This window comes from Corylus avellana, chromosome 11 (genome assembly GCF_965113065.1).
Source record: "Corylus avellana chromosome 11, dhCorAvel1.hap1.2, whole genome shotgun sequence".
NCBI classification, from domain to species: domain Eukaryota; kingdom Viridiplantae; phylum Streptophyta; class Magnoliopsida; order Fagales; family Betulaceae; genus Corylus; species Corylus avellana.
The window spans coordinates 18,405,733-18,424,318 of NC_142500.1; the positions used below are offsets into that span (position 1 = coordinate 18,405,733).

The 18,586-nt window shown below is 34.2% G+C and overlaps 2 protein-coding genes across 4 annotated transcripts; one reads left to right on the forward strand and one right to left on the reverse strand.

Moving 5' to 3' along the window:
• Positions 1-117: 117 nt before the first annotated feature.
• LOC132165828 (two-component response regulator 24-like) lies at positions 118-711 on the reverse strand. The gene is made up of 3 exons (XM_088511605.1): positions 639-711; positions 402-532; positions 118-310 (listed from the first exon to the last, which is right to left on the reverse strand). Exons 1-3 carry the CDS (start codon positions 709-711, stop codon positions 140-142), a joined length of 375 nt encoding a protein of 124 aa, XP_088367731.1. The 3' UTR covers positions 118-139.
• A 705-nt stretch (positions 712-1,416) lies between these two features.
• Positions 1,417-12,586, forward strand: LOC132165603 (RNI-like superfamily protein). Of its 3 annotated transcripts, XR_009438515.2 has the most exons (18): positions 1,417-1,517; positions 1,600-1,692; positions 1,842-1,950; positions 2,383-2,451; positions 2,575-2,691; positions 2,785-2,858; positions 3,575-3,677; positions 5,152-5,194; positions 6,743-6,805; positions 8,945-9,174; positions 9,918-10,038; positions 10,120-10,223; positions 10,454-10,567; positions 10,645-10,815; positions 10,907-11,053; positions 11,131-11,276; positions 11,888-12,098; positions 12,202-12,586. XR_009438515.2 is itself a non-coding variant. In XM_059576234.2 (17 exons), exons 2-17 carry the CDS (start codon positions 1,626-1,628, stop codon positions 12,037-12,039), a joined length of 1,830 nt encoding a protein of 609 aa, XP_059432217.2. In that variant the 5' UTR covers positions 1,417-1,517; positions 1,600-1,625; the 3' UTR covers positions 12,040-12,586. The 3 variants fall into 3 exon arrangements, 2 of the variants coding, with proteins under 2 accessions (XP_059432217.2, XP_059432218.2); XM_059576234.2 differs by having other exon boundaries at positions 11,888-12,586; XM_059576235.2 differs by having other exon boundaries at positions 1,605-1,692; positions 11,888-12,586.
• The last annotated feature ends 6,000 nt before the right edge of the window (positions 12,587-18,586 follow it).

Genomic DNA, 18,586 nt, shown 5'->3' on the forward strand with positions numbered 1-18,586 from the left:
CACTAATACTACAATTGTACCTCAATTGTGCAGGACAAATTACAACATTATTAGCTCAAAAGAACAGCATAGGAAAACATTACAAGGGAATTAACACTTAGAATGGTCCTCTAGTTTGGAAGGCTTGATATTGATGGATCTAGTTGTCCAGCTCCCTTAGCATGGGGACAAACCAATTGGGTGATAGTGGCTTTTCCTTGAAGTCGTCAACTCCAGCAGCAACAAATTCTTCTTCATCTCCTTCAAAATACAATGCAAAAAGACCTATAATCTTGCTTTCAACGCCCATCTCACGCATCTTCCTAGCAGTCTAACACTTGACATAATAAGGAATATTATGTTTTGGTTTAATATTCATGAATGGCAAATGGGAAGAAAGTAATATATATAAATATATATACCTCAGGCCCAGTCATGGAAGGCAGAAACCTGTCAATGACAATGAGATTAAAAGTTGCTCCAGAACCAATGAGCTCCACTGCAGCCTCCCCAATCTCTACAGCTTGTGTTTTCACACCACACAAGTTACAAACTCATAATTCCCTTCTCCACCACTCGGCTCAATTCTTCATTATCCACCACAAGCCCTCTCATCTTCTTTTTCCAGCTCGGATAGCTCGGATACTGATACCTTTTGCTCATCTTGTTATTCCCCTCAGATGACTCAAATTGCTGGTGCCATTCCTTCTGAAAATCCAATTGAAGGTGCATAATTTTTTAATTCATATTTGATATATAATCCAATGTGGTTGTGTTTGTTACGTTTTTGGGTTTTGATATTGAGTTATATATCTTGGACCCTAAGTAAAACTTAGTTATAGGATTAGCATTTGTTAAAAAAAAATCATAAGGTTGATTTTTATTGACATGTCATCCAAGTTATATGTACTAAAAAGCATTACTCAAAAAAAATAAAAAAATAAAAGAAAAAGAAATCCCAACCCTTAATTTGATGGTGCTTTATTTATTTATTTTGTGAAAACATAGCTTAGATAATTATATAGAAAAATCAAAATTGATGGTGTTTTAATCATTCACGTGTTTTGAAATTACTCTCTAAATTTTTTTTTAAAAAATCAATTAAGGGTATCGAATTTTTAATTTCTTTTAATTACTTAATTTCATTAAGATTTTTCATTAAATCTTGTCAAAATTTCTAAAATGTCTTTATTTTTATTATTTGGCGCCGAGAAATTGATGGTGTAGTATAAGTCTTTCACAAAAATTTTGATGGAAAAATATGACAAAAATTTTATCACTAAACAAAACTAAATTAAAATTCAGACCTTTAAGATTATCAAAATAGAAATTCAGACCTTTAAGATTATCGAAATAGAAATTCGGACCTTCTATTTGTTTACAGGGAAAAGCAGGGTTATTTTATTTCAATATTAGAACGACGTCGTTATCCTTCTCAGTCTCGAAATGTTTTTCATTTTCCTCTGCGCCCGTGCGCCGGTTTCTTCTTCAACGGGATAAGCCTGCAACCACCGCGCAAAGCTTCTGAAAATTTACCGGTGAGTCATACTTTATCCCAAAATTAAAAATTAAATTTAAAAAAATAAAGTCGGACTTCATTTATTTATTTATTTATTGAAGGGCAGCGATAAATCCAAGCTTAAAGAATGAGAGAGGTTCCATCTTTGATATGCTTATGCATAGAGGTACTCAAGGAAGGGCTCATCCTGCACGGTAATTTAGTGTTGTCAATCAACCGAATACGATCTATTTAATATTATATGATTTTTGTTTTAAATTGGGTGAATTCTGCGCTTAATTTGGGGTATGAAGGTGATAAAATCGACGAAAATGGCTGATTTTGATTGGTTAAGGAGTTGCAGGGGACATTGATGTTGTACCGGCTGTTGTCTACGAGCTTCCGTGCGATTTGTTCGATACCTTGGTTTCGAGGTTGCCTCCACTGGCCTTGCAAAAGTTGCAAACACACATGTACGACGAATTCTAGCTGTGAACTTGTTAATAATTACCACACGATGTTCATTTGAGTTCAGCTTTGTTGTTTTGATGGGTATACGTTTTTGTTAGTAAACATAAGAAAGTGTTTGTTAGTTCAGATGGTAAAGTGTCTTGGCGCAGTAGTAGAGACCTAGAATTAGTGTATAATAGTAAACTATTTTTAGTATTACTGTCATTGTTATTTTTAGAATAATAGTTAAGCAATTAAATTCACTGTTTCTCAATAGTTTAGACTTTTGGGATAAATGGTAATCAGTTATCTTAAATGTAAGAGTGTTTCTGGTGGGATAGGGGGCACATGCGTGAATGTAGTTATTTCACATGTTGCCTACTGTAACTAATTATTGACCTTTTTATGTACTGTTTTCTTTTTATTATTGCTTAACTCACTTCTTGTTTGTACAGGCCATTTGAGGATCCGAATGACCATGAGTTTACTGATGATTGCTTTAGAAACGGAAGAAAACGTGGAAGGTTTGGAAGAATTGAGAGTTGTGGTTTTCTTTAATGATGTGACATTCTATGGAGTCTTTATTTGATGTAGAGACATGTAGAAGAGCATAAATGCCTGAGAATGGAACTGATTTTTTTTCATAGGTATTGTAAATTCAACATGGCATGGAGGGCGTTATTCAAATTGCGTTGGCCTGACCTTGTTGACCGTATCAAACCAGTTGACTGGCAGCAGATGTATTGGGAAGTGCATTTGCAAAAGTATGCCCATTTGGTGACACAAACATCTGAGTGTGTATTATTATTTGTTCATGGCTTCTACTCATGATTTAGTCCTTTTGTTATGTTGAACAGTTGCCTAGATGAGGCTGCAGAGATAGCTTTGATTCCATCTTTTAATGGATGTATCGGTGACATACAGATTCCAGGTACTAAGTATGATGCTTTCATTTTCTTTTGTTAATATCTGAATATTCTGAGTGAAGGTGGATTCCTGCTTAGGTCATAAAGTCTCTTGAGCCTTGTAATACTAAATTGGGTTTAGTTTCCACCTGAGCTGGAATGGCATCATCACCTGCTTCCTTTCATATACATACAAAATTGTGTCTGCTATATCTTACTGGTGATAATGATTATGAAATTACTTCTATCACTTTGACGCAATCTATTTCACTTGTAAAGTAATTCGAGATTCTTTTGCGTGTTGGAAGCATATCTCAAACGAAATTGTTGAGAAACAATGAACAAGGTGATTTAGGTCTTCTTCCAGAATTAAATTTTGTTGCCTTGATATTGCATGGATGCATTCTTGCAGAAAGCTCAAGGGATGAGATTTGATGGTTAAGAAACTCCCCCCGCCACACACCTTCTGATTCCATTGCAGAACTGAGCTTTTGAATCCCACGTTACTAAGTTTCAAAAAGTGCACTTATGTTCAGTTAATACACATACATCACAACATCGTCTGCTTTGTTTGTTTTCTTTTGCAACTGGTAAAAAGAATCTACATATTACAAAGATTGAAATAAGAACTTTCTCCTTCTTCATGACGTTCTATTTTTGGGTATATTTTTGCATCTGCTGGTACCTTGCTAAGTTCGTAAACAATTTGTTTTTATCTTCTTCTTTTTTTCTTTCTGTGCAGACACTATATTGAAATGCATTGGTTGTGATGGACATACAAATCCTTTAACTTATGAGTATTCGAAGTTATCCGATCACTGCCAACATTTTGGTTGCTACATTAGGTAATATGTTACGTTAGTCTTTACATCATGAGAGCTTATGCAATATTCTAAAATGATTAGTTTGAACTTAGTTGCAATGTAACATATGTATTCAGCTATCTATCCCTGTGCATATTTATGCTCTTTTTGCCTCTACTTATGCTGATTGTATTAATAGATTTATTTTTGATTGCACTCCACATATTGCATCATAAATCTTTTCTTGTAAATGTGCTTAAACGAAGTCATAGTAATGTTATTTATGTTTGTTTTAGTTTAAATCTTTATTTCTCATACCTATTATTATTTTTGAATTATACTAATGGTTTAGGTGTTAGAATATGAATTAAATGATTAAATTAATCATTTCCTATTAATTTAGACTCTTGGGATACTTGATGATCTAACATGGTATTAGAATAGAGATGATGAGTTTTAGCCTTAACTCTACTAGTTACCCTCTAATTCATTAAATATTCTATGTGTTGGGCCTTACTTGTCAAGAGAGAGTTAGGCCTCATTTGTTTCGGTGTAAAACATTGGTCAACCTGAAAATGTTTTCAGTTGACGAAGAAAAAAAACATTCTCAAAGTGTAAAATGGTTTACGCTTCTTATCTACATAAACCATTTTATGTTGCTCTCCCACACCTCCAAGCAAGCAATTGTGAGAGGTTCCTTATGGGGCCTACCTGCCTGAGCAAGTCCCAAGTTTCCTGAACAACTGCCCGGGTAGGTGGGCCCCACAATGGTCCTCTAACAATTGCATGCACAAATTGCAAACAATTTGGGCAGGCAATTGCACTAGATCTCAATCACCCCCTCCCGAAAGTTTTTTATTCTCACACTCTTTTTCTCACTGCTCCTCGGATTAGATGAAAATATATGATCATTGGTAGTCAATATTTGTATATTTTAGTTTACCAATTACCATCAAAAAAATATTTGTATATTTTAATTAAACATAATTTTTAGGTTGATTTTTTTTTAGTTTCATATTAATATTTTTATGTTGTGATTAAAAGTTTTATTTATAGGTTAATATGATTGAATGAAAATATAAGAATATTTATGATTTTCCAGATGAGCCAAATGCCGGAAAGTGCAAAAACATGATTTCAACTAAAAACATTTTTCAATAGAAAACATTTTACGCCAAAACAAATGGGGCCTTAATGATTACTGCAACATTTCCTATCTACTTATAAGATAGACAAGACACTTGGTGATGGAAATCTTGAACGTTCTTGAAAATGAAATCTCACAGCTCCATAATACTATTCGGCATTGTTTCATAACCCAGATAATTTTTAGAAGCTGGATTTACCCCTTTAGTAAATCGTGAGTAGTTCTGGTGAAGTTTAAGGAATTGGTATCATAGGTGGTGGTGGCATGTGGGGGTATTCCACCCAAAAACAACGGAAGAGGTGCCCCCATTCTTTTGGGATGATTGATGATTTAGCTTAGGTTTTTACGTGATGTTTTTTCTTCATGCAGATGTCTGAGACTTCAAAATATACTTTGCACGACAGAAACTTGTGTAAGTTATTCATTTCATAGTTAGAAGGAACATTGTCTGTGACTTTCTAAGAGTTGGTTTTAGTCTCTAAATCTGAAATGAATTATCCCTGTTTCATTTGGTTTTTGACTAAATGTATGAGTTACATTCATTCTATAATTAAGGAAAACGATAACTGCGAAATTGCATTTCTATAGAGATACAATGAAATCTAAAATTTGGGAATTATCTATTTTTTTCTTTTCTTTTCTCTTTTCTTTTTTTTTTTTTTTTTTTTTTGAAAAAAACCTTTTTAAGAGACTTCTTCTTTGGGTCTGGGTAAAAGACTCTATGAACATCAGTAAAAGATTAGCTTTTCTTTAACTCGTCTCTTTAAAGATAAAAACATGCTTTTTTGTACCTATTTTAAGTTTTATATTGCCAAAGCATTGCATAGCATGTCATCTCTAGGAATCTAGTTGTACTACTCATCTATGGATATCCTTGTCTTGTTTGCTTGAAATCGTACAAGAAAGGTGACTTTAGGATCAATATAATGCTTGACCTCAGGATTGATTATATGTGGGAAAGGAATTTTAGCATTTTCTCTCTTCTTGTTAAGAATCGATCTTTGTTCGTCTTTGTAGCATATTTATTATAAAGCCAAGTTGGCAGCTTCTGCATCTTATCATGAATTATTTCCCTGTATTTTCATATTGCGTAACATGTAATAATATGTGAAATAATCTGAAAAGGAAATATCGACACATCAACACATTACTTACAACAATTCCCCCCACCCCGCCCGCCCAAAAATAAAACCTTACTAGTACCGTTCTTTTGTGTGGAGGCTGAGTTGTTTTATAAATTAGGTTATACTGTGTACCACTAGTATCATAAGAATTGGATCTAATTGACTTTTGGCATACTAACGCTCCCTTGAAGGCGGCCTTTTTTGCTTGGTCGGCGACCTTAAGAAAGATCCTTACCATCGAAAATCGTAGGAAACGACATGTCATTGTGGTCGATAGGTGTTGTATGTATAAAAGGAATAGAAAGTCCATTGACCATCGTCTTCTCTATTGTGAGATTGCTAGTGCCTTATGGAATCTTTTTTTTCCAGTTGTTTTGGGTTGTCTTGGTTATGCCTTGACGAATAGTTGACTTGTATGCTTGTTGGTGGACTCTGGAAGATGATGCCTCGTTCATTTTATGGTGTCTATGGAGGGAAATGAATGACAGAAATTTTGAAGACCGTGAGATGATATTGGAGGAGCTTAAGTCTTTTTCTTCAATACTCTATATCTTTAGACAGTTGCATTTGTTTCTCCTTTGGTGCTTAGTTATCATAATTTTCTTGTTCTTTTTTCTCCTTCTAGTTAGGTGTTTTCTTTTATATACTTCATGTGTACATGGGGCGCCTTACGCTTTTTTGATATCTCATTTACTTACTAAAAAGAAAATTAAATTGATTGTGTGTGTGTGTGTGTGTGTGTGTGAGTATGGTCTCGTACACATGTATTTATATGCTTACATAATGGCTTGATATTTGTTGGCACTTTAGAAACCTCTAATATTATTCTCATGCAGCATTTATTGAGAACTTGCAAGTTAAAGAGCTTGGTGCTAAGGTTGATCAGATCCAAAGAGCATGTAAGATCAATTCTTTTTCTATGTATTTTTAAGTTAATAGAAAACTTATATTCTTCTAATTATAGAGGTAGAGTGTGAGACTAATAACTTTGTTGCTAAAATGATGAAACTACTTACACGCATAGAAAAGAGCATATTGAAACAAGCACAACAGAGATGAAGAGAGTAAGCTAGCAACTTTTACCTTTTTGATTTTTGTTTGTTCCTTTTTTCCCGCCTTGTTTAGACTGCTTGTGCCACCATTATTGGTCCAAGCAACATTAGGTCATGTTTGCTCCTAGGCAGGGGCGGGACCAGGTTTTGTTGTGCAGGGGGCAACCTACGTAGGGTGGAGGGAAGAGGGTGAAAGATGACGTGGACAACAGAGAAGTGATAACATAGCTCTGCCACTACATGTGTGCAGTCCATTTGCTTCTGGCTTACCATTTGGAGGACTTACAAAAACATATTTTCGATCACTAGATGCACTGGACATCAAAACACATGCGTTTAAATTACTTCTATCTCCAAAAATGAATACCTTTAAGTCATAAAGTATATCGATGGTTGTGTGCTCACTCACTATATCGTCACGCCTAATTTTATTTTACTTCATATAAACAGTATTTACTTGTCCTGTCTGAACAACCAAAATTTCCAGACAGAGAAAACAAAGAAATTTATTGAGCTTAGTGCAGTATAGCAAGTCAGAAAGCATTTACATATTAAAAGAAGAAAATCTATATTATGGAATACAACTGCTGGAGGTAGTTGTTTCTTTACATTAGAGAATATAAAACCTTCCAAAGCTCACTCATTTACCTCTCATTCTCACCCACAAGCGCTCCCAAACTCTGCTCTTCGCTTTAGCCAAGGAAACCTAAGTTGCTTCACTTGAACCGTCCTCGGAGGTGGAATATATGCAACATTCCGAGGACGCAGATAACACTAAGCTCAGCCGGATTGTCAAGGGGGACAGTGCTATGGAGAAAGCTAAGGTATTTTGTGTCAGAAAATTAGGATATTTTAGAGAATCCATGGATTTTTCTCTTAGGTGAAAGTTCCTCTGATCCGTTTTGGGGGTAATAAGGCAATTTTTAGGGTTACTTCATATCAAACCTACCTACGCTATATAAATTTCAAAAAAAAAATTTGACCCCCCCCCCCACCCCCCCCCCCCCCCCCCCACCCCCCCCCCCCCCCCCCCCAACATAACTAGTTCCGCTCTTGCTCCTAGGTAACTGAGTAGAGATAAGGTAGTTCTTCTTCATTTCCTCTCTGACAGATCTCCTCTTTCTCTCTCCCCTATCCCTATCCAAAAAATTTGGGGACTTGTTGAACACCTATGCTGTAGCATCATCTTAGTGAGGATTTGTCACTTTCAACAAGCCTTTTCAATGAAAATGCATACATAATTCTATCCACCTGCAAGTTTGTGCGAAAGATAGACTAAAAGCATGATAAGAAAACATGCGGAGATAAGATCAATCCACCGTGTTTAGATAACATGGAAGGAACATATCATCCTAGAACATGGAGATCTCAAGATGAAATAAAAGAAAGGGAGTTGTTTTTTTAGAGTACAAGTAAGCTTAGAAGAATGACTAGTGGGGCTATAGGACACCACTTTCAAGGCAAAATCATCTTAGTGTGCACTCAATAACATGAGGGAAAAAGTTATTTTCTTAGGGTGGAGCACTCTCAAAGAAAATATAAATGGAGTCCACAAGAAAATCTAATCATTGCTAAGTTTTTTCAAGCTACTAGTCTTAGTAATGGCATGTGAGAATCTTGGTGGACCTGAAGATAGCAATCTGCTTCTTTTCCACGAGTTTGTAGGGGTTATGAGATGTTGGCTAAGTTGGTAACTCACTGTTAAAACAATTCTGGTTAAAATCCTAGAATTGCTGTCAACTTATTCAACAAAATTCATTCTGTATTAACCATGTATAGAAAAAAAATTTTTGATAAGTAACCATGTATAGAAAAATATAAAGTTTTGTCTTCATATAATGCTCGAGCTCCTTCCTGGCTAATGTTTTAGATGTTGTTACCAACTGCCAGATTCAATTTTTTATCATTGAAGGTTTTGGTTTACGTGAATGCTAAATGCTTCCTTCCAACTGCTAATATGATAATTTGCTACTCACAACTTTTCAGATTAATGGGATTTGCAAACTTCTGAACCAGAACAGTGAAACATTAACATCACTTGAATTCATTGACTGCAAACTGTCTTCAGATTCTCTCAATGAAATTTGTGATTCTCTACTCCTAAAGAGTACACTGACCCATGGGATACAAAATTTCTCATTCAATACGTCAAGCTTTCTTGAAAACCGCCTAGTTTCATTACCTGTTGGACTTGAATCATTTTTATCATCAGGAAGGTACCTCTTTTCTAATAATTGTTCATTTTAACCAACTTGTATACATATGTATTGTTTGATTGATTGAGGTGCTCAACATACTTATCAACATTGAAACCATTGTATCGTAATTACAACAACTGCTCCCTGCCGTTTTCAAAATTATGTTTCATTTTTGTTTTCTTTCCATCTTTTTCTTTTGGGCGGGGGGAAGGCTTTGCAAAATTCAGTCTTAAGCTTCCAGTGGCTAAGGAGCGTAATACACCTAACAAGCTCCTTTCGAGCCTTAAAAGTCTTGAACTCAATCCTGCAGCATCACCCCACGAGTAGAAAGCAAATAATCAGTTTCCCATTACCCTTGTGGGTCGATGGTGTTCATCTATAATGATACTTGGATTTCTTCTTGGTTTTTCAGAGAGCTTGGATCTAATTTTGTTCACTGAGATTTGTCAATGCCTTGCCTATCTCTAGTGCACTACACATGTCATTCTTGTGGGCTTTATATCTTTATTGCTTTTTTTTGTTGGGGGGGGGGGTGTTAAAAGAGAAAAATTCTTGTTTCACCAACGCTACAGAAGTTATATTGTACCTGGGAAGAATAATGCAAAAATCGGTCAGCTACTTCAATGTTTAATCTCTATGAGTTTAGATGAAGTCAAACATATGCAATTATTGTTACGTCACTTACATGTTTAATGTCAGACATTAAATTGCTCCAATAGTGTCTGCTCTCACTTGTGAAGTCTCTGTTATTTTTCTATTAGGTCCTTGTGTTCATTAAAATTCAGTGACAACCAACTTGGCCGGAATTTTGCAAATATGGTTTTTTGTACTCTTCTTGATGTTTCATCCAGCATATGTGTCCTTGAAATTTCGGAAAACAATGTGAGTTGTGCATTTCTATGTGATCTTTTATAGAGTTTGCATTCTTTTAAAACCAACAGAAAGCTTCATTAACACTTGCAGATATCAGGATGGCTTTCTAATATTAATCGGACATCCTCACGTGGCCCCTTCTCATCCTTTGGAATTGGCAAGTCCTTACAATCTTTACGCGTGCTCAACCTAAGGTACCACACTAGCACAGTAAAGTTATGACTTCTATGCAACACTATTATCCCCTGCAAGCAATTCATGGCGGTTGTAGTGTCTTGAAAAATTGGACACCACATGTTCTATCCCTTGGGTTTGTGCCCCAGTGCCTTAGAGGATGTGAACTGCCACACAAAAGTCACTGGTAAGGTTTTAGGGAAATTCCAAATAAACGTTTATGCACTGAGAGTTACTTCTCTGATTTTAGAGGTTGTAATCTACACAAAGAGGACGCGGCCTTTCTAAGATATGCTCTGGTTCAGATGCCTAACTTGGAAGTCCTGGATATAAGTGACAATTCAATTGAGGATGAAGGAATCAGGTGAATTGAATTTCCTTTCTCCACGTGTTTTGGATACAGTAGGCATTCATTCTCACATGCTATCTTTAAACTTGCAGGAGTTTAATCCCCCATTTTGTTGAAGATTTTGAAAGATGTTCTTCCTTGGCTGACTTGAATTTGGAGAGTTGCGACCTTTCTTGCGATGGCGTAACTGAACTTCTAAATACCCTTTCAACCTTTAAAGGACCACTAAAGTCTCTTTCTCTTGCTGATAATTTCCTTGGCAGGTTTGTCTGGTTGACACTGGTGTAGAAATTACTCTTTATCACTTATTTTTCATTCTTCAAATGTGTTTGGTTTGTTTTGATTGTCCTCCAGCCAGGTAGCAGTGGCTTTGGGACAATTTTTGCACACATCCATTGAAGTACTGAATGTTGGAGGTATTGGATTTGGTTCATCTGGTTTTCGGGAATTACAAGAAGGCATCATGGAGGAGAAGTTGAAGCTAGTCAAAATCAACATTAGGTTCCAATTCATACCTATATATCTTTTCTGTAATTTTTGTTGTTGCTCGTGGTAATATATTAATGAATTTCGTACAGCGAAAACCGTGGTGGGATTGAAACTGCCAAGTTTTTGTCAAAACTCATGTCATTGGCTCCTGAACTTACTGAAGTTAATGCAGCATATAATTTTATGCCTGTGGAATCCTTAACCATCATCTGTTCTGCACTGAAAGTTGCAAAAGGTAATTATTGTAAAACACCTTGTCATTTTAGAATAGATATCAATTTGTCTTGGTACTGCTAGTTTCATCTATTAGTATCAACATTACTAGATAATTTCAGAATATGAAATAGATCAAATGCTATCATTTGCGGATGTGAATCATGCCACCTAAGGTAAACTGCGTTTGGATTTGCAAAGCTTAAAACAAAGTTCTATTTACTCAGTTATGCTTCATATAGACTTCAGAAAAAACTTCTCGCTCAACCTTACATTAATTGAATTTAGAAAGATGATCAATTTGAGTTGTATCTTTCATTGCAATTTTGGTAGCTTTGTTGTACTTGTAGCTTTACCTCATTAAATAACATGCCAGTGTGATGCAACAGACTAATATGAAAATTCCACTGTTCAGAAAACAGTATATTATCATTTCCTTAATTTGATATTGACCACGGTACTGAAGAAATTTCAAATGCTGAATAAAGCTAAATATATTGTCCATTTGGAATGCTATGTAATGCAAAATTGAACAAATATTTGCTCTAATGTTGCAAATTCTTCCTCCCTATAGCACATCCCTACTATCCAGGAACATTTTGAAACTTTGACTATATCGTACTTGTTATTTAGGTAATCTTCAGCTTTTGGACTTGTCGGGAAATACTTGGTCCAATCAGCCGGCTCACATGGCCATGCTTAGTGGAATAAAGCCTGATGTGCGGTCCATTTTAATTCTTCCCCCATCATCAGCCTCAGATGCACCTTATGATGATGATCCTTAGTTGTTGATGCTTTCTCGTATTTACTTAACCAATGTGGCACTACATGTTGAAGTTGCCAGGTTTGCTGATCACTGCATTGAAGTTATGCCAGCATCAAGCATATTGAATGTAACTATGTGCATAACACTTGTTGGCTCTTTTTTCTTGCACGCTACACAATAGGTTGCAGTTGTTCAATACTCAACAACTGGTTTGGTTAGTCCTACCTCCATTATATATGGCCGATCGCTTAATCCCGTTCATCTTCGGCACAAGAGCGCTCAATTAGTGAGTTATTACGCACTCTTTCAAGGGTAACTGCTTCTAAGCAAACCTCCTAGTGATCTATTATGGTAGAAGATGCGAGGACGTGTAAAGGCCAACCCATATAGGCTGGCGGAGAGTCGTCTGGTAGAATCACAAGTGTACGATCAATGGAGGCAGTTAATTTGATTCAAGTTGTGCCAACCTTTTCAGCCTGTTGTAGCTGTATGAGATTTCTTTCTCTGGCATTCTGTTGCTATAATATTTATTTTCTTGTAGAGCCCCTCGGGATTTATTTATTTTCTTCTTCTTGCTGTACTTTTTGTCTTGGGTGATGATACTATTGGCCAAAGTGAAGCCCATGGGTTCAAAATCCTGATCTGCCTATATATATATATATATATTCCTCTTGATTGGATGATTAATTCATTTATTCTAATTGCCTTGATCTATTAATCTGCTGTGTAAACAGTGACTCAATGAGCGAAAATGAATTTTGGTCTGAGGACCAAGAGATGAACTGACTTTTTTTCCCCTGAAAAAATAAAACTTACAAGGCAAAAAACACAGAGACCTAAAAACAACAAGAACAAAGAAATCAGAACTAAGGGGGACGTCCATAACAGGAGGAAGAGACAACAATGAGAATACTTCCGCTTCGATCAGTACAAGCAACTCACTTGGCTAAATTCTGCACTGGCTAATTAGCATTTGTGATATACTTTTCAAAAAGGCTGGCTTGAAACAAGTTCCAAAAAGGCTCCAATTGCCAGTCAAGTAGAGTTGCTAATGATTCAGCTTGGGTAAGACATGAATCAGATGACATTATTATCACAATGTTTTGATATATTGTGATAATAATGGCTTAAGATGCATAGAATATTGTTAGCAATTCAGATAGTAAATGTGAGTGAAGAGGCTCACCTTTTTGAGCAGGTCTTGAACAACCCATCATCTTGCTCTGATATTTTATAGGAGCTCTCTCGTATTTACTATTAGATTGCTAACAATCCATTAAATAGTTGCTCAATTTCCAATTTAAGACCTTTCTACTTCAACCACATGCCTGGACGTCCCATTAAAACCGGGAGGTTTCGGTGTCTCATGATGAAGGCATGTAGATGTCTCATGATGAAGGCATATAGCAATCACATCGGTCACTGAAAATGAAACAAATTAGAAAAGCAAATTTGCTGCCAATGAGATAAGATGGTTACCTCCCTTTAGTTCTTTAGCCTTTAATGATGGCCTTTTGTGCATGAAATTGAACACCCACACGAGTGGCTTAAGGAACACCCCAATTGTGTTTGACTCCTTGACCTCTGCTCTGCACCATTCATATGGTGGATGGAGTTCTCCCCCATCATAGTTGTGGGGATAAAGGTGAAAAAGACATCCCATCGTTGAGGAGTTAAGACAAGATGGGGTTGTGATGGAATGCAAAAGGTGGCTTGTGCATGAAGAATGGTACTTAGAATCAAGTTGCATTGGTTACACGATTGCATTTACTTAACGCCTGCTTAGATGTGCGTTTGAAGGACTTAAAAGTGCGTTTGAAGGACTTAAAAGTGCGTTTAACACTCAAAAAGTCTGTTTGAAGAAAAAAGTATCAGTTTGATAAAAAAAATTGAAAACGCTTTTAAGTGTCTAAAAATGACCAAAACACACTTAAGCTTTTGCCAAAAAAGCGTAAAAGCTCTATTTCTCAAACACAATCTCAAACATGCTCTTAAGGTTTCATTCAATTACTATTAATTACTATATAACTTCTTTAGAGATTACATGATAATCTACGTAACACTGACTACGGCAACCATAAAATAATTAAAAATCAGGGGTTTTTTAAAAAAGCACATTTCAAATAGTTAAAAGCCAAGTGTTTATAACGCCTAACAGGTATAACACATATCAGTTACATCTGACAAAAGTTATGCATGACAGATGATCTGTGAAGTAACGCTTCATGTATCTCGCTGTACTATTTCATTTTTCTACCTAATTGTAAAAGGGTTATAGTAAAAGCAGGAGAGATGTTTCAATTCATTATTCTTTTAAAAAGGAGGCTTTGGTACTCTAAGCACAACCCCCTTTTTGCTTAGATGCACAAGTCATCCGAACAAACCTAATCTGCCACCCTGTAAAGATCATCAAACTATTCCTCACATTATGCAAAATCCAATTAATTATATATAATATAGTATTACCATAATCCTGACATTATCAAACAAAAGTGAAAGTGGGCAAGTCTTTTTTGTTCTTTTCATTTTTTCTTGAGTTGTGTCCAAAAGGAGTTGTTGGGTTGGCTTTGTCATGAAGTTACCCTTTTCATTGTTTGTGCTATGCCCAATCATCTCCTTTTGGAATTTATTCTTTCCCTAATCTAATTTAACAAACATTTTATTATGATGACTTGAATGACCTTTGAACAAACAATTTGTTAGCAATTTTTGTCTGGTGGAACTTGTTATCACTGTTGATTTTGGAGGATAATGCAATCATTTTATGGACCAGAAATTTCAATATGCCAAATAATGGGGGCCCATTTTCACTACTCATCATAATAGTAACAGTAACATATAATCTAAAACAATGTAGAAGCACAAGAATTTGTGATTTTCTTTGTCATTAGCACTTCATATTTTTCAAAATTAGTTCTTGTAGTTTACCTAATTTACAATTAGTTCCATGTGATATTAAAATAAACTCAAACACCCTTGAGTTATGCAAAAAAAAAAAAATTCCTTATAGTCAAATTGTGTCCACTAATTTAACAAATTGCATTAGTGTGATACTTATATAAGACACATGTAACAATTTTATTGGCTCTAACATTTCACGTTATCGAAATCTATTAAATCAATAGACAGAATTTGGCAGTAGGGACTAAATTTTGTTTTTGGCTTACCTTAGGAATCTCTAACTTCATTTTGATACCACAATGGGCTAATTGCAAATCAGATAAACTACAATTATTGATTTTACAATTTTTCCTAAAATAGGCAAACCAGGCTTGTTTTAAGGTCCTAATTGCGTACTAATAAACCTTAGACTCTTCTATTACTTGTATTTGTCATAATTATGACTAACAATCATGAGTCTACCATTTCATGTTAAATTATTTGTTGTTTCAAAAGTTTAAGTTGATATAAAGATGTAAATTCAATTATTTAATTGAATATAGGTGGGTTGAGCGTGTTGGCCTCACTTTCCTTTTTTTTTTTTTTTTTTTTTTTCATGTCTGCACAAGAAGAGGGGGAAGGAGATTTGAACTAATGACCTCACCTATTGATTTTGAGCCTACACTCGATGGAGAATGTTATAATAAGATTAAATTTATCATTTTTCTATTAACTTAAGTTTTTTGGATAAACAACGAATTTTAATTTTTACGCATTTACACAACATGGAAAAGAGTAACATCGAGAACATTGAGGAAATAAAAAAGAAACATAGATAAAAAACCCCACTATATATATTTTCAATTTTTGAAAAATCTAGTATGAGTTTGTTGTGTTAATTCAAAGTCGGGGTTCACGATCTCTGTTCTAATATCATGTTAAATTATTATTTATTCTAAAAACTTAAACAGATAAAAAATGATAAATTTAATCACTCTCTTAATACTTTAACACTTCGGGCACCAATTGTGATAACTAATTCATTCCTCAAAAAGGCAAAAAAAAAGCCTTCCGAAATTATGAAAAAAAAAAAGAAAAGAAAAATGAAGCTTATAGTTTGATGAACTCGTGGAAACAAAAATTCAGAAAATTTGAGAACAATTAGGAAAAATCGAGGATGTACTTTGTATGAATATTTTCCATATAGACGTTTCTTGTAAAAAAAGCTCATGAGAAAACAATTGAAAGTGGGGTGGGGAGTAACATTGATAAATACATGTGAATTTGATAGAATAAACGTTTCTTCTTGCTTTTGATTGAATATAAGAAAATCTACTATACCATTTTCCTTTTTAAAGTTAAAACTAGGTAATGTGTGATATTCAGACGTGACAAAATTATTGCCTTTAATGTGATTGAATTTCTCTTTCAATTTTAATGTAAAAATTGGGATTTTTTTTTTGTTTTCATTTCCAACAAATAATAGAATTAAATTTCAATAAAAGAACAATGGAAAACTATTTTTCGTTTTTGTTTTCAATAATACTTTTAGGGAAGCTACCTTTTGCCCCCATAAACTATAACACCTTGGTACTTCTTCTCATGAACTGTGAACTGTATTATTTTGCCCCCATGAACTACCATTTTGTGTCCAAAACCCCTTTTTGTTAGTTAAAGCTGTTAACTCAAACGGTCAATCTGTCACTTTGCCCCCATAAATTACAACGCATTGTCACTTTGCCTCCATGAACTACAACATATTGTTACTTTGACCGTCTGAGTTAACGACTTTGATTGACTCAATGGGGTTTTTGGTACAAAATGGTAGTTCATTGGGGCAAAGTAATATAGTTGACAGTTTTATAGAGGAAAAGTGCCAATGCATTATAGTTTATAGGGCAAAAGGTAGTTTCCCCATACTTTTAAGAGTAACAAAAAAAAAAAAAAAAAAAAAACTTCTTCAAATGTTCATTCTCGAAAAGACTCCACATTTAGCCCAATAAAATGATTAAAGATTTGCTGAGTTGTATTTGAGCAATGTACGTAGCTTACAAATTCTTAGCTATATTAGCAAAAAAAACAATCGTATTATATATCTTTTTTGGGAATAGGAAAAGTAGATAAATGAATAATATTTAAAATGGAAAAGTAAAAGTTGATAGCTAAAATGCTGAATTGAATGTAAGTACTTATAAAAATAGAGTTGATTAATCACTCTCTTAAGTTTCTTAAAAGTCTATTAGGGATTGCTAAGTGCTAACTCATGTTAGCGTATTAGGTTAGAGTAATGTCGAATCAAAGTACGAGTGTAAGACTATATAGGTTAACTTTAACCCAACTCATTTAGTTCAGACCATCAACCCTAAGGTGATGTATATAAAATTATATAGATTAATTATAACTCAATTTATTTAATTAAATGAGTCAAATCCTTTAATACTAACATTAAAATCCACTTCTCCTTTCCTTTTTCCTATTCTGAATTATAAAAAATAAAAAATAAAAACCCTTAAAATCCTTTACTTGAAAGACTCAATTACACTTCACTATCATCACCTGAAATCTGACGCTCTACAAAGACGTTAATTGGACCGCTAGTAGGTAAACTAATGTCGCATTTGTACAAAAGGCGTGTCTATTTCACCATTTGACTCAAATACTAATTAAATTTTACATATTTAATAAAAAAAATTATAAAAATACTCATTAGTGTTAAATTTTATGTTAATGTATTATTAGGTGAGACTATATTTTATTAGTGATTATAAAAAGTTCATATTATAATTTAATTAGTCTTTTTAAAGTGACAGTGCATGTGTAACTAATGTTTTCGCTACGATTTCCTACAATTTCTTTTGTTCTCAAATTACAAAATTTAAGCCGTTTCTTTACATTAAAACGCTCGAAAAATGTCACCTATTAAAAAGGAGACATGTTATCGGGTTATTGCTTTTTATGTTGTAAAAAAAAAAAAGTCTTTTGATTAATTTAAGAATAAGCGTCTCTGTCAAAGTATAATATGCAACATTTTTAATATGTGACATTTTTCAAGCGAATTTCATAATTTATAATCGTAGAGGATCTTAGTCCGTTGTTACATACGTAACAAAACAAACTTTTTGATTGTTAAATGAATGTTTTCCATAATTTAAGTTGGAGCAGTGATTTATATAACACCGGCGTGCATGAACAGTATGCACGCGGGTGTTATAATATTTTTTTTTACTGTTTAAATATTATTTTAATTATATTTTATAATATTATAACACCGGCGTGCACACTGTTGATGCACATCGGTGTTATATAAATCACTGCTCTTTATCTTGAATTAAAAATTTAGCAAATCCCAGTAGTATGCACGCCAGTGTTATAATATTTTTTTTTTTACTGTTTAAATATTATTTTAATTATATTTTATAATATTATAACACCGGCGTGCACACTGTTGATGCACATCGGTGTTATATAAATCACTGCTCTTTATCTTGAATTAAAAATTTAGCAAATCCCAGTACTTTCTCATTGATTGAGAATCCTCAAGAAAATATATTAAAAAATTAAGAACAGATTAACAATCTTCCTTAAATGACATTATTTTTATGCCATAACCACCATGCAGCACATGATATGAAATCAATATATATATATATAGCAAAAAACAATTATCATTTTTATATTACATCAGA

Coding starts and splice junctions, on each gene's coding strand:
- LOC132165828 (XM_088511605.1), bottom strand. CDS start 711: ATGCACCTTCAATTGGATTTTCAGAAGGAATGGCACCAGCAATTTGAG. Junction 533..638: donor TGAGGGGAATAACAAGATGA/GCAAAAGGTATC, acceptor GGGAATTATGAG/TTTGTAACTTGTGTGGTGTG. Junction 311..401: donor CTTCCATGACTGGGCCTGAG/GTATATATATTT, acceptor GTCAAGTGTTAG/ACTGCTAGGAAGATGCGTGA.
- LOC132165603 (XM_059576234.2), top strand. CDS start 1,626: ATGAGAGAGGTTCCATCTTTGATATGCTTATGCATAGAGGTACTCAAG. Junction 9,175..9,917: donor TCATTTTTATCATCAGGAAG/GTACCTCTTTTC, acceptor TTTTTCTATTAG/GTCCTTGTGTTCATTAAAAT. Junction 10,568..10,644: donor ATTGAGGATGAAGGAATCAG/GTGAATTGAATT, acceptor TTAAACTTGCAG/GAGTTTAATCCCCCATTTTG.